General features: G+C 48.4%; 2 protein-coding genes across 5 annotated transcripts in view; one reads left to right on the top strand and one right to left on the bottom strand.

Annotated features, from left to right (window-relative positions):
* The first annotated feature begins 105 nt into the window (after positions 1 to 105).
* micall1a (MICAL-like 1a) lies at positions 106 to 12,557 on the top strand. Of its 2 annotated transcripts, none has more exons than XM_068729111.1 (16): positions 106 to 1,041; positions 3,773 to 3,821; positions 4,932 to 5,073; positions 5,176 to 5,276; positions 6,441 to 6,589; positions 6,701 to 7,305; positions 7,395 to 7,455; positions 7,669 to 8,096; positions 8,618 to 8,958; positions 9,044 to 9,178; positions 9,279 to 9,405; positions 9,574 to 9,664; positions 10,075 to 10,148; positions 10,346 to 10,460; positions 10,548 to 10,594; positions 10,706 to 12,557. In XM_068729111.1, the coding sequence occupies exons 1-16, from the start codon at positions 899 to 901 to the stop codon at positions 10,840 to 10,842; spliced, it is 2,745 nt and encodes a 914-aa protein (XP_068585212.1). In that variant the 5' UTR covers positions 106 to 898; the 3' UTR covers positions 10,843 to 12,557. The 2 variants fall into 2 exon arrangements, with proteins under 2 accessions (XP_068585212.1, XP_068585211.1); XM_068729110.1 differs by having other exon boundaries at positions 8,576 to 8,958.
* Positions 12,059 to 15,167, bottom strand: part of cunh22orf23 (chromosome unknown C22orf23 homolog) — a 21,871-nt gene continuing 18,762 nt past the window's right edge. For 2 of the 3 annotated variants that reach the window (XM_068729114.1, XM_068729115.1), the window contains 9 exons: positions 15,015 to 15,111; positions 14,797 to 14,859; positions 14,400 to 14,531; positions 14,165 to 14,311; positions 13,943 to 14,043; positions 13,648 to 13,722; positions 13,197 to 13,293; positions 12,882 to 13,013; positions 12,059 to 12,796 (listed from right to left, as the gene is read on the bottom strand). In XM_068729114.1, the coding sequence (XP_068585215.1) occupies positions 12,735 to 12,796; positions 12,882 to 13,013; positions 13,197 to 13,293; positions 13,648 to 13,722; positions 13,943 to 14,043; positions 14,165 to 14,311; positions 14,400 to 14,531; positions 14,797 to 14,859; positions 15,015 to 15,111 (906 nt within the window). In that variant the 3' untranslated portion in view covers positions 12,059 to 12,734. The remainder of the gene's footprint in view (positions 12,797 to 12,881; positions 13,014 to 13,196; positions 13,294 to 13,647; positions 13,723 to 13,942; positions 14,044 to 14,164; positions 14,312 to 14,399; positions 14,532 to 14,796; positions 14,860 to 15,014; positions 15,112 to 15,167) is intronic. The other variant, XM_068729116.1, reaches the window with a different exon arrangement.

The following is a 15,167-nucleotide window of genomic DNA, read 5'->3' as shown; positions in this document are numbered from 1 at the left end:
GACTTTGTAACATCTCGCGTGGGGTTAGCAGTTTTGGAAAAGTGGCCCCCGGAGCTCCCCGCGTGGCCGCAAGGCGAAACGACAACGTGTAGTGGGTGGCGGGCGTGGAGCCGACGGTCCAACCAATGCGACGGGGATGACGGCGCTTGGCAGTTAATCAACATTAATTGTGCGGGAGGTATTTTTTTTTTTTACTGTGCGTTTTAATTTTGTTGACGTAAAGAGGGCGTCGCCATTAGCGCGCGACTTTTTTTTTTTAACCCAGCGTTTTGCAGCAGCAACAAACAAAACACCTTTATTGTGTTCCACCTCAAGGAGGACACCGTCACCTCTGCTTCGACTGAAACCGCATCATCGCCCCGGCCAGACCCCGGTCAAAGACGACCCTCAGCGCCAGCCAGCCAGCCAGCCAGCCAGCGCCCACTGAAGAGAAGCAGACCCGCACACTGTAAAGTTAGACGTGAGGTGCTAACGGACCACAGCTAGCTAGTTAGCCGAGTCCGCTACGTCAAAGAACTTTGTTGGCAAGCTACCGTTATCAACTCTGGATATCAGTGTTTTTAGCAGTTAGTGGTTCTGGTCAAAGTACGTCACCACTGTAGATGGTGTCATCGCCGTCGGAATAACTCCGTACGGGAGATAAAGTCGGGGCATAATGCATGTTGTACTTGCAAAAGTTAGATAACATCTAGCTAGCCGTGCTAGTCATCTTAACGTGACTCCCTTTGCCTGTCAATGTATCGCATCGCAGCATCGGGTGTTGTTTTCTGGCTGTCGCACCTTCGCTGAAGAGCTGCCGATGAGCTCGTGAGTGACCCTAAAGGACACAGGAACCCCCCCACGGAACGAGACGGTTTTAAATTTGACAGGACTTAAGAGTGACTTTGACACCGGTGCGATGGGGTCTCTGAAGGCTCTCCAGGAGTGGTGTCGGATCCAGTGTGAGCACTACAACGACGTGGAAGTAAAGGACATGTCCACGTCCTTTCGGGACGGTTTGGCGTTTTGTGCCATAATACATCGTTACAGACCAGACCTGATGTAAGTATGGACGAGGCATTGATACCAGCTGCATTAACCTGACATACTGTTTATTAGAAATAGTTTCTGAGTGATGTAGTATTTGGTTTGTTAACCCATTTAGGATACAAATGCAGAACAAACACAGTAACGTTACATTACAAAAATGCCATTTCTGTTATCACCATATGTGTGTGTGTTATCGTAGTCAAAAACACTCAAACTGTGTGTGTGTGTGTGTGTGTGTGTGTGTGTGTGTGTGTGTGTGTGTGTGTGTGTGTGTGTGTTAAGAACACTGTACACTGAAAGGCCAGTGTGCTGTGATTAACTCAGCCTGACAAGTCATGCCCTGACTGTGACAACATCCCCCTCCTCTCTGCATTTTACACCTACACACACATTACAGAAGCAAAACACAACCGCACTATCAGGGAGTTTTCCGGATGAGGAAATCAAATTGTTTCGGTTGAGACCAAAAACAGAACATTTACGGTTAAGAAGTGAATTTGACTGACCGAAAAGGCTGAAGTGTGTTATTTGGAGATGATCGGCCTTTCATTTGATTTGAAATGTTTCCGTTATTTGGGCGTGACAGTAAATCTAAACAGACACTCCTTCATAAGACACCGTCCTGTGTCTCAGTGTGTCTCAGTGGGAAGTGCACTCTGGTGGTTTAACTCCTTCTGAAAGAAGTCAGCAAGCCCTCCTGTCGTCAGAAGATTGTGTAAAAGCAGCCAGTGAAGTACATGGTCATGTCCCTCTTTTGTCCTCGTGGAGAGAAATGTGTTGTGATGGAATGATTTTTAGACAGTAAGTATCTCGCTCGTGCTGCTAACCTCTCAGGTGGTCCAGGCGTTTGTGAACACTGTGCTCGGATGGCATCAGAGCAAACGTTCACTGGACCGGTCGCTGAAGGACGAGTCGGTGAAGTTAGTCTTATCTGCAGTAAAGCTGAAAGTAAGAGAGCGGGACAAATCCTAAACTCCCAGCTTTCAAGCTCTGCCTCTTCAATTTGTCACCCAGCCCCGACGGAACTCGCTGTGATCCAGACAGACAGTTCGTCAGGCTAATCTGCAGCTGAGACCTCCGCCTGTCAAACTGGATTTAGCTCTTAATACCGGGCCCGGGCCATTGTACGGTGACCCAGGCCTGCACTCTGCAGCCGATGTAGTCCCATCAAAGCACGACGCGCCGACGCAGAGGAGGGAGAACGCTCAGTGCGGCAAATGGCCTCATCTCAATTTCAGCCGGGACTAACTGTCACTGCACCCGCTGGAGAGGGAGGAGACATGGCTGCGAGTAATCGTCCGTGTCCTATATAACCAAAGTGCGTGTAACGGGGAGGTCAACATTGCATTTAAATTAAATATATTCATTCACGCACCACGGAGCAGTGCAAACACCCACGTCATCCGCTTAGGTTGACATTTTTTTTTTTTTTTTTTAGATGTTCTGTTCTTGTTTTGTCTTACAAAACTACTGATTATTACATAATGTATAAGCTCCATTTTTGATTGTTCATCCTCGACATCACCAAAGCCCCAATCCCGTATGCTCCAGCACGAGCGCTCCCGTCTGACTCAACCAGATTTAGCAGAAATACCGGTTCACCCGGGTTTTGATCATGTGTATTTGGAAATACCTGACACACACACACACACACACACACACACACACACACACACACACACACACACACACACACACACACACACACACACACACAGAGAGCTCCTCAGCAGTCCTCTTTTCCCAAAATAAACCTTGCAGCGAGACTCTTGAGTCACAGTGGATTAGGTTTGCAATTCAGATCACATACTGCACTTCATTCATGTCAGTATCGGCCGGCGCTGTCTGTTCTGTGAGTGTCCAAAAAAAAAAAAAAAAGAAATGTGTGAAAACGTTTTTGTTTTTTGTTTTTTTAAAGTAGCTGAAGCTGTGCTATAGAGGACTTGTGAGGACACGGTCTTGATATTAGAGCTGCTGCTCCGTGTGTTTGGGACCATGGGAACTAGATTAGAGAGAACAAGAGGTCACTTTGTGTGGCTCCAACACGGAGCTCATTCACGGGGTTTTTCCTTCTTCAGAGTTCCACATGGTCTCCACAAGCTCTCACCGGGGTCATGGTGTTTTTTTTATTCCCCTGCCACACTGTTGTCCTACCAACACACACACACACACACACACACACACACACACACACACACACACACACACACTCGGTCAACTCACATTTACTTATGCACACGACGGCACTTTCATCCCAGAACACCTCAGACATTTTCCACTTTTACTGCAGGATGTTTACTGGCGGGAGTCTGGCTCTCGTTTCGTCTCCTCTGGCGTTTCAAAGCAGAGCCTTGTAATTATCAGCCCATCGCTCCTGTTTGCTGCTGCAGTTCTTTTCCCCCCTTACACATCGGGCCCCTTTTCATGTCTACTTTGGCAGTCTGGAAGCTCAACTGCTCACCGTTGCTGCTTGTCATGCCGTCGAGCCAATAATAGCTCCTTGATGGTTCATAACATACGTGGAAATAGGTCAGCAAACTCAACGCAGCGCCATCCTACACCGGCGTGGCTATTTACTGCTTTCTGTGTCTTCTGCTATACAGCGGTGCTGACAGAAAGGAGACACCGCGATGTGCAGTTGTTGTGGCGGTTTGTAGAACTGTACACTGTCGACCTGTTATACTCGGCCTTATCGCAAATGTTTAGAACTTTTCTAAAACAAACTTCTTTCTTGTCATTTCAGTGACTTTGGCTCGCTGTCTAAAGAGAACGTGTACGAGAACAACCGACTGGTGAGTCCATTTTAAAATGTCAACAGTCTGATCTTGTGTTGCTCCTGAAGGGTTCGGGTGAAATCACATCTATGTGGTTCCAGGCACTGCTCCATTCAGCCGTTAAAGTGACTCATCCTCATTGACGATTGCACGCAGTCAGGTTGGGTGTGACTGCAGAGTATTGGACCGTCTGTGCGAAGAGCAGTGTTACTTCATCCGGATGGATTCCGGCCAGGGAAAAGAGGGAGGAAGCCAGAGCGTTCGATGTCATAAGAAATCTTAACGTAAGCCTTTTGTAGAGACGACGTTGAGAGGATTTCAGGTGCAGAAGTGCAGAATAAGTCTGGTGGTTGTAAAAAGAGTTCTTCATTGGTTTCTGTCACATTTCCCTCGTTGAGGTTTTCCCACATCGTCTTGTCAGCAGAACGTTTGAGGGGGTTTCCTCATTTCCAGTCAGAGTGAAGCTCTGGCTGCTGTTCGCTGCTGTTTGCATACTTTGTATCCGACAGCTTTCAGGGAAAGTGGAGGCAGCGCGAGGGACAGATGCTGTGTACTGTGTTTCTATTTGAATATACAAACGTACTCACCGAACCCATTACTATTAAAAGCACCTAAGTCAGATGTCACTGTTACGGAGCCAGATGTGAGACTTTCTCTATCGTAGTGTTACTTTGGTTTCGTTCGTCTTTACCTGTGTGTAGCATTTTGTTGGCTGGATTATTTCAGTGTTACGTGACTGCCCCCCCCCCCCCCCCCCCGTCCCGTCCCGTCCCGTCTCATTTCCTCAGTGGAATTTTTCATTAGACCGACGGTTATCCTCAAAGAACAAAACGCTGCATCATCAGCAAGTGACTGATGTTTTGGCAGCAGTTAGGTTATTCAGGTCGTGCCGGGTTGGTGGGTATGACAAGCGTGTTTCTTTTTGTACAAACATGCAACAAAAGACATTATTTAACTCACCCATAGTGGCATCAAGCAATGCAAACGGTTTGGCTTTTATTTGCAGAGGTTGCTAGATATCAGTCTCTAGGAGTTGTGCTTCGTCAGATTAGTTTCCCCTAAACAAACACTCTGTTTCTCAGCTTCTTACTAGTCTTCCTCCCTCCTCCTGTCTGTGCTTCATTGTAGGCCTTCGAAGTGGCAGAGACGCAGCTGGGGATCCCGGCCCTGTTGGACCCAGAAGACATGGTGTCCATGAAAGTGCCCGACCGTCTCAGCATCATCACGTACGTCTCCCAGTACTACAACTTCTTCAACAACAAGTCTCAAGGTGGGTACACTGGATTCATCTCGCTTCATCTTGAGATGGAGCAACTTAGTGCACTTCTAGAATTCATTCATCTCATTAACTGGTGACTTCCTTTTTCTGCAGCAAACCCGCCGTGCTTGAAAAGGCTGAGCTCTGTCGGTCTTAGTGAGCCGACCCAGAAAAGGCCGCCGACCCCTTTGGAAGACAAAGTGGTCGAGTCTGAGGTAAGAACGGCACCAGGAGGGATGACCTACCCGTTGCATGTATTGATATTTTTCTTTACATAATACCTTTTTTTAAAATCTGCATCACTGAACTACATCATGTCTGCATGACGCTCTGCTGGAGCTACATGTCAACAAGCTCTGTTGTTTGAGTAACGCTGTTTAAGGCGTTTCTCTTGAAGGCCCGGATAACCGCACTTAAACCGCATTACCTTTTTTTTTTTTTTTCCTGTGTTTGGATTATCTTAAGTGTAATTCTGCATGTGCTATTTGGGGACATTAAGTCAGGATCTGTACAATACAAACCCCCATCCTGCCATTGCAGCACAACAATAGGTATTTCATAAGTGCTTCTTCCTCGTGTGGACTTTGTGTTGCACAGCAGGGGAAAAGCTAAGCGGCAGAGGTAGAGTGAGTCTACAAAGACAGCCTCTGTATCCTGTCTCTCTTCTCTCTCGCATGCCTTCAACTTCTTTCCTCCTCCATCGCCATACTTCCATGTACTGGCAACACCCCCCCCCCCCCCCCTTCAGATGGAAATCCATTCCACTCCCTCCTCTTCCTGCTCTTCTTCCTCATCCCATCTGATCCCCCCTCCACTCTGTGGTCCTGAGCCTAGGCAGTAGGATGGGGGTGGGGGTGGTTTAGGAGGTAAAAACAAAACAGTTAGGTCAGTTAAGTCTCTTTTTTTTTTTTTTTTTTTAAATACTAAGTAGTAGTAGCACTATCCTAACACTGTGTGCCAAGGTTTGCAATGCGCTGCTGCTAACCCCGTTTAACACAAATAAATAATAAGAACAGTGAATCTGTCCTAAACATCAATCGTATCCTCAGAATGTGACTCCCAGGACCGCTAACCCAAGCCGTTTGGATTTTCTTACTAATAAACACTCACAAATGACACACACTTCTTCTATTAATCAAATTATGTTGCAAAAATGAAAAAGCAGTTCAACCACACGAATCAATGAGCAGTAGATGTAATCGAGCAGATTTAGCCAGCTCAGCAAAATGAACAATCCACATCCTCAAATCCTGACTCCGTGTTTGATCTCCCCGTCCACCATTGCTCTCCATCCCCCCCCCCCCCCCACCACCACCCCTTCCCCTCAACGTCTCCCCCCCCTACTCCCTTGTGAACGACGTCCTGGTTGCTTGCGTTAGCCGAGCCGTCCCGCGCAGACGGGTGAAGAAGCGGTTGCAGCAGTCAGGCGCGGCACGCTCAGCAGCACCTGCGCCGCCTGCCAGAAGCATGTTCACCTGGTGCAGAGATTTCTGGTGGACGGCAAGCTCTATCATCGCAACTGCTTCAGGTGAGCACTGCAGCTACGGCCACCTGTGCGGCACACTCAACTTTATATCGCAACACTGTGTGTGCTTCACGTTAAAGATCTTCCTGTGTTCCTGTGTCTCCGTTGTCTCAGGTGCACAGAGTGTCACAGCACTTTGCTTCCTGGATCCTACAAATTAGGAAGCAACTCCGGGGCCTTGGTCTGTACTCATCACCTTGCAAGGCAAGCTTTAGCCAATCAGAACGGCCGGCCAGATTTCAGCAAGAGAGCGGAGGTAGGGCAGTCGGCCAGGATCGGTCGCAGCGCAGTTCCCCACGCCTCGCTCTCTGACGGGGACCGGGAGCAGACCGCTTCTCCGGTGAGCCAGACGAATGAAGGCGACGTGCCTGCCGATGACGCGGCCACAGCCACCGCCGTCACAACTAATGGAGCCGAGTCTTTGGAGGAAGCAAAAGCGATGGATGGCGGCGGAGAGACGGAGGGGATGCCTCGTTCTTCTTCTCCTCCCAACCCTTTCGATGAGAGCGATGAAGAAGAAGAAGAGGTGGAGAAAGAGGAAGACGCTAAAACACCAGCCAAGTTAACGACCAATGGGGACCTGCCGTCTACTCCGATTGGTCCTGATGAAGGCGCCGGTCGGCCGGTACCGGCACCTCGCCGGGTCTCTGAAGCCGCCCCTCCTCCTCGCCCTGCCCCTCGGGTCCAGTTACCCCGTACGGCAGACGGCCTTACAGTCGGTGCGTGCTCTCTGCAGAATATAAGTGATTATAGATACAGAGTAAAGGTTCTGTTGACGTTCATCCTCACGTGTTTCTTGCGATCACAGGTGAATGCCAGAAGCCTCCAATTCCTCCCAAACCTCGAGAAAGATCCCGGTCTCCTGGAAGGTAGCCGAACGTTCCTTAAATCCCTCTTTTTCCCTCCGTTGTTACCATGTCATCGACCTTAATTATATCTTCATTGTCTGTCTCAGTTCTGATCTTCACCGTGTTGCAGAATGTACTTGCTTGACCCTCCATGCCTCCTTATTTTGTTGTCTTCCCGTCTGTGACCCCCCCCCCCCCCCCCCTCCATCCCTATCTGTGTATCTCACTGTCCAGCCTGTCAAGTGGCACCCATAAACCCAAAGACCCACCTTGGCTCGCCCTGGTCCAATCAGAACCCAAGAAGAAGAAAGCCCCTCCCCGTCCCCCCGCAGGACTTGCGACCCCTCCCAATATGGGCTCTCTGTCCTCTCTCAAAGGGGAGGGCTCCAGACCCAGCACGCCCCCCGCACCCGCCAACCCGTTCGAGGACGACGAGGACGAAGAGGAAAATGACAAGGCGGCCGTAGAAGAGGGCGGCGGCGGAATTACACCCACGGTGGCGGCGAGTCACCCGTGGTACAGCATCACTCAGGCGGCTGACGCGGCGGGCGCAGACGCTCCCCCGACCGGAGGGAGCTCGTCCCGCTCCGCGAGCCCCGGGAGCGCCAAGAGCAAGAAGCGGCCGGCACCTCGCGCTCCACAGCCGCCCGCCGGTCACCACGGTCAGTTTGATCCCAACCGTCAAGAGTTCCTCGTTGTGTTCTCGCTTCATCACAGTCTACCGAGCTGTTGTCGTTCATTTCTCTTCCTCACCGTAGTTCGTTCACCGTCGGTGCCGCTGTGTCTTCCTCACCGACACGTCCTCGTGTTGAGACACAAATTATTAACGTCACGCCAACAAAGAGCTTCTTAACCTAAGTTTATATTTAGTAACTACAAGACAAAACACACCTTTTAACTTTGATGCACAGTTTAGAAATGTTAAGGGCTCTAAATCCTAATCCTCTCATTCTCCACATCTTATTCAGCGTGGATTCAAACACACATTTAAATTGTGAGTTGGCACTTTTACGTTGTGTACATAGATGTTCATTGTTCTTTGTTCTTTCCCCCATTCCCTCTATGTTCCTGTCTGTCTCCACTTTGATTCCGGTTTGATTTCTGTTCTTTGGTTTTTCACTAAACCGTTCTTCCTCTTCAGTTCCCTCTCACTCTCAGCCCTCCTCTTGCTCCCCCTCTCCAGCTCGCAGCACAGAGAGTCTGTCCTCCGGCTCGGACCACGGCTCCCCCCATCCCCGTATGGGTGGCGGCGCCAGCAGCGACCAGGAACACGCCTTCACCAAAAGCGTCTCGGAGCCTTCCATCTGTTCGCCGTGCGACTCTACGCCGTCTCCTTCCTCGTCCTCGACCGAGCGTCTGCCTCGCTCCTCCCTGAGCCCCTACCCTTCTCCCGTGTTATCGAATGCCAGCTCGGCTCCAGCCACCCCACAGCCCAGTCGCAGCTTTGGGACCGCAGACCCTCCACCACGACCCCCGACGACCCCCAGTCCGTTGGCCTCAGGAGCCCCCCAATCGCACAATAAGGTAACGGGTCCACCTCCAAACACAGCGACAGAAAGCAACACACTTTCTACATCACATTCCAGTTTCATCTCTCTTCTCATTTTAGCGGATCTGTAAAGAGAACCCGTTCAACAGGAAAGCTTCTCCCTCCCCTGCTGAATCTAAAACCAAACCACCGAAAGGCCCCCGTCCCGCCAGACCCCCGGCCCCCGGCCATGGCTTCCCTCTTATCAAACGCAAGGTAGAAAACTAAAGACTACATGTACTGCATGAATAAAAATATAGAAAAATGCATGACGAAGTTCTCAAATGATCCGTCTCGTCCAAACTGCAACGTCCAGGTGCAGTCAGACCAGTACATCCCAGTGGAGGACATCCATGGGGAGATGGGGCAGCTTGAGAAGCAGCTGGATGAAATGGAGCAGAGGGGAGTGGAGCTGGAGAAGAAGCTGAGAGACAACCCCAACGGTAACGTAGCGCACAAGTTAAATCAGTAGAACTACTAGAACCTCGGTGTAGCTTAAATTGCTCACAAAAGTTAAGGGTTAAGGCAACATCCCTAGATTTGACTCGACAGAACTCTACATGATAATAGAAACATCACACGTCTGTCTCTGTCTTCCTCTCCGTCTCCAGATGAGGATGAGGAGCGCCTGTTGGTGGACTGGTTCACTCTCATCCATGAGAAACATCTTTTAGTGCGGCGAGAAGCTGAGCTCGTCTACACGTACGTATGAGACGGCAGCAAGGAATCAAGAGCCTTCGATGCCGCTTGGTTGTTTTTACTTTTCTTAAAAGCAGTGTGTGTGTGTGTGTGTGTGTGTGTGTGTGTGTGTGTGTGTGTGTGTGTGTGGGAGGGGGGGGGGGGGGGGGTAGTTGGGGAGCGGGTCCTCTTCCATGGAGTCCAGAGAGGTCAAACCCTCTCTGGTCTCTGTGAGCCGGGTCACAGTTGGTCAGAGAAGGCTTTCAGCGATGCGACACCCAGCTTTTTGTAATTGCAGCAGACTTATTAATTAGTTACTGTTAACTAAGTTACCGTGCTGCACTAGTGTCCCTAGTCGTCGACGTTACAAAAACAAGTGTAGAAGCCCAGTGTTGAGTTGAAGGTCACCGGCGTGTGAATGTTGCTCCCTGCAGAGCGAAGCAGCAGAACCTGGAAGAGAGACAAGCTGACGTGGAGTACGAGATGAGGTGTCTCCTCAACAAACCAGGTGTGTTTCATGATAAGAGAACCTGTAGTCCAATCCAATGTCTGCCCTGCATGCATGCATGTATGTGTGTGTGTAATGCTACTGCCAGCCACACTTACGTATAGCGCGTGTGTGGATATACAGGTTAAGAAGAAGTCCTCTAATATTTGTGCATGGGTTCAATACAACCTAGCGCTCTGATCCCTTTCCTTCCCCAGAGAAAGACTGGACAGAGGAGGACAAAAGTCGGGATCAGGAGTTGATGGCTGAGCTGATGACCATCATTGAACAGCGCAACCAAATAGTTAACAACATGGACCAGGACAGGCAGAGGTAATGTGTCTCTGCAGGGACTCCACAGTGTTCTTCATCACTGATGTTTTGCAACTAGCAGCAATGTTAACGGTGGTTCTGTCACAGGGAAGAAGAGGAGGATAAACTTATGGAAGCCATGCTGAAGAAGAAAGGTAGGCTTTAGAGTCAGCTCCGATAGTAGTGGGTTAAAGATGAGGACATTCATTTAACGATAAACTAAACGCGGCGTCTTCACTTTTCTGTCTCGTTTTCATCCTCGTCAGACTTCCATAAGGAGCCGGACGTTGACCAGCAGAAGAAAAAAGGGACAAAGTTCAAACCCATAAAGGTGCTCAAGCGCCTGAGCCACAAAGGAGAACCGGGCAAGAGCCACAGCCCCCGCAAGGAGAAGAGCCCATAGCAAGAGTTCTGTGAGAGGGTTTGAAGAAGACAGAAGGGCCTGTGTCCACATCATGCCACATCAGCAGCGTCCTTTTTTTCTTTTTCTTTCAATTGTTCCCACTGACGAGGGAGCGTATGATCGGCCACCTACAGGAAAGGCGCTGCTGCAGCCAGCCTCTTTTCTTTTTTATTTGTTTCTGTGCGACCGCTCCGAGCTTCAAGTTGAAAATCTCTGAACTTGTCAGAAAAGCAGCGGCGACGTCACCGTAGCAAACGGAGGGGAAGCTGGTTTTGTGTCTCTCGCTATCGTAACAAAGACCGAAAAGCCCGTTTAGGAGCAGGTTGGCGAGGAGGACACTGAGTGAGCTCATCTACACAAAGTCAGAAGCATCCTCCGTTTGATGCTCGTCGGGCAAAACTATGTAAAACAAATACTGTACATAGCAGACCAAATGGACAATAAAGTTTTCATTGAAACACTCCCCAGTGCCCCGCGGCCGCTTTTCTGCCAAATAAAAAAACTAGGCGCTATGTGGACACAAGCCCTTAAGACCAATAAAGAAGCAGGAGAAGATAAATGCACCAGATGAAGAAGATACGATGAGGTCACCTTTAACTGTAACCCAGAATCCACTCCCTGCTCACATCGTACTTCTCCAAGAAGTCTCTTCAGTGACCATTCAGTTGCCTTTTTGTGTTTTTAAAGAGACGATTTTAACGTGTCGCGCTGCTTTCAGAGCTGACGTGTGTGCGTGTGCGTGTGCGTGTGCGTGTGCGTGTGCGTGTGCGTGTGCGTGTGCGTGTGCGTGTGCGTGTGCGTGTGCGTGTGTGTGTGTGTGTGTGCGAGCGGATCCCTGATACCTGAGCTTCTAATAACACGTGTCGTTCCCGTGTCTTCTGATTCCAAAGGTCAGCGGCGGGCTGTGTGAGCGGGTCTGAGCCTGTGGTACGATTGAACGTTTAAAAACAGTCTAAGATGAGCTCTGCTTTAAATTCGTACCCGTAAACTGCTCCGCCGACGATGAACACCGAAGCTCTTCTAGCTCTTAAAAAAGCTCTTATGATCGTCTTTGGTTTCCTTCTTTTTTTTTTTAAAGTTTCTTCTGTCATAGTTTTGCGATGATGTCTTCATGTAAATGCATCTCATCAAAGACGAGGATGAACGTAGATACAGTATCTGTGTGTGTGACTGGAAACAAAGTGGGAGACTCCAAATCAGATTGATTTAGATAATATGAGGCATGAAGAAGAGCAGGTTTATTAATATGACAGGTCACAACAATGAATATTAAGAAAAAGGCAGATAGACGGTATTTTAACGACTGTAGCGAATCACCAGCTGACAACAGTTTTAACCATCTGGGAGAACCTGAATATGCAATCACTAATTTATATTTTACGATGCCTTTCTGTACGGTTCCATGTTTTGCCTTACAAGTAGATATGAAAAAAAAGTGTGTTAATACTGTTTGTACGAGTGCCATTTATTTAATTACGTATGTGGATAAGCGTCATGTAAATGTCGGTATGTTTACTCTTTTCTGTTCCGGTTCTGTCGGTTAGACTGTCTTCGTCCTCCATTTTAAACGGTCGTCTCTGTGTCTGTCTCTGTGTCTGTCTTCATGTCCAGCTGAAACCAAGGGCTTCTGTCAGCTGTGTGTGTGTGGTCCTGCAGCAGGGTTCTGAGCTAAGTACTCACACTGGAAGGCGGAGGATTAAAATAATTGAATGCAAGCTGCTCGTGTGTCTTATGAATGAAATGCTTTCACAGCCTGACGTCACAGTCTTCATATCGTTTTTTTTATATATATATATATATATATATATATATATATATATATATATATACAAACAAACAAACAATATGGAGCCTCTTCACGGTCCTGACGTCCACCATCTGAAGTCCCGGTCTTAAGATTCTTCTCCCGTTGCCATTATATTCTGAAGCCTCCTCTTCTCCTTCTCCAAGTCTCCTAGGAAAGTGAACAAGGAAGTGAAGTTAGGAGGAGGGACTGTTAAAACACACGTGAGTAACAAGTGTCGGCTTGAAGAACTCACTTAAGGGACCGGGATGGAAGCGTTCTCTGACGTAGCTGTTCCCAGAGCGACACGCTTCAGCGCCGCGTCTTTTAGGGTTAGTGGGGGAAGCTGATGGTGTGGGGTCAGAGGTCAGTGGTGGAGCGGCTCCGTCTGTGGAGAAAGTACAAAATAAAAATAAGTGTTTTATGTGGCACTAGAAAGTTTTAAGAGCAGTTTTAAGATCTTTGAATCACAATATGATTTAATCTGGATTTCTAGCTGCAGTAACAATATGTGGGAAACACTTCATCACGTTAAAATAGTGTTAAAGCAGCAACAGGAGCATCATCTCACATGTCAGCATGTCCTGGGCTTCCTTGCTGTACTGGGGGGCTCTGGGGTTGTTCCATAGTCCTCTGTTACCATCTCCGCCCTGTGAGGAAGCCTCCATCTGCAAACACGAGGACACACAACAAGACCTCATCAGCAACCTCTGGGGCTTCATCCAGCTGCACCTTACACTGTAACTTTGTCAACACACTATGATAAAAGGCTTTTATTCTATATCTATATATATATATATACTATGACTTTTTTTTTGGCCGTACTATATTCCAAAGACAAGGTCATTTGTTCATTAGATTTGCTAAATAGAGAAAGAGTCGGCTGGTGAGGAGACACCAGGACCTACGACAGATACGGTAAGTATCCACTAGTGGGATGTGACCTGGTCTTTCCTCAGCTTTGAATATCGGCGTATTTACTCTCCCTACCAGGTGAGCCGTCTCTTTTCTACTCGTCACACCTTTTTCCTCTCGGACGCGATTGCGTCGTTCTTGGGACGGCGGGCCTCGTCCAACAGCTCCAGTTCTCGAATCATCTGTTGTCAGAGTCGTGACACAGCATGAGTTTACGTGAACTTCCACTTTCAAAGAGAGAATTAATAGTGTTTTTATGGTCTGATATCTGAATCTAAAGGCTCGAATACAGCCTGGCAAGTGAAGTTAAAACGTCTGTGTTTACCTGACGATATTTCAAAACCCCCAGACGGCATAACGCAGACTTAATAGGAGCCCGTATGTGAAGCGGTGCTCGTGTACCTGGGATATCTCGGTGTTGATGATGTTGGTGTACTGCTTCTCCTCACCCAGAGAAGACATGTCTGCCAGAAACTGTCTTCTCTCCTCTATCTCATCCAGCACTACAAAAGAAACCAGTGAATAGAAACACAGTCTCAATATGACTGATTAACTCAAGATGTGGTGTGCTTCTTTTCAGGTTAACATGTAACTCTTGTGCATCGTCTGCGTCTGTGAAGTCACCTTCCTGATACCGGTCTACAGGCTCCGACACCTCTGGGTCCGGACCTGAAGGAACACGTTGGTGACATGCAGCTGTGGGCTCTTCTTCTTCTTCTTCTCCTGTTGCCATTATATTCTGAAGCCTCCTCTTCTCCTTCTCCATGTCTCCTAGGGAAGTGAAACACAAGGAAGTGAAGTTAGGAGGAGGGACTGTTAAAACACACATGAGTAACAAGTGTCGGCTTGAAGAACTCACTTAAGGGACCGGGATGGAAGCGTTCTCTGACGTAGCTGTTCCCAGAGCGACACGTTTCAGCGCCGCGTCTTTTAGGGTTAGTGGGGGAAGCTGATGGTGTGGGGTCAGAGGTCAGTGGTGGAGCGGCTCCGTCTGTGGAGAAAGTACAAAATAAAAAATAAGTATTTTATGTGGCACTAGATGCTAAAAGATTCAGAAAATACAAGAGCACCCCGTTATATTATCTTTAAATCACAATATGATATAATCTGGATGTCTAGCTGCAGTAACAATATGTGGGAAACTCTTCATTTCATCACATTCAAATATTGTTAGTACTCTATATCATGCAATACTTTCACACAATGTATCACCACGTTGCATCCCTCAACCTCTCATCCAAAGCTCTCAGACTCACTCTTTAGACGTCCGCTGATCTGTTTTCTCTGGAGGTTGGTGAGTCGTGCTTCCTGCGTCCTTACTGAGCTCCAGGAGAGAGAATTATAACATGTTTAAAGCACACGCACACACACACACACACACACACACACACACACACACACACACACACATATGCTTGTTTCCCATTCACGCCTAACCAGCCACACTAAAGCAGCAACAGGAGCATCATCTCACATGTCAGCATGTCCTGGGCTTCCTTGCTGTACTGGGGGGCTCTGGGGTTGTTCCATAGTCCTCTGTTACCATCTCCGCCCTGTGAGGAAGCCTCCATCTGCAAACATGAGGACACACAACAAGACCTCATCAGCAACCTCTGGGGCTTCATCC

Source organism: Cebidichthys violaceus, unplaced genomic scaffold (assembly GCF_023349555.1).
Source record: "Cebidichthys violaceus isolate CVI_PGR_0920_01 unplaced genomic scaffold, fCebVio1.0.p SCAF_44, whole genome shotgun sequence".
Taxonomy (NCBI): Eukaryota; Metazoa; Chordata; class Actinopteri; order Perciformes; family Stichaeidae; genus Cebidichthys; species Cebidichthys violaceus.
This window is presented reverse-complemented; position numbering and strand designations above follow the sequence as displayed.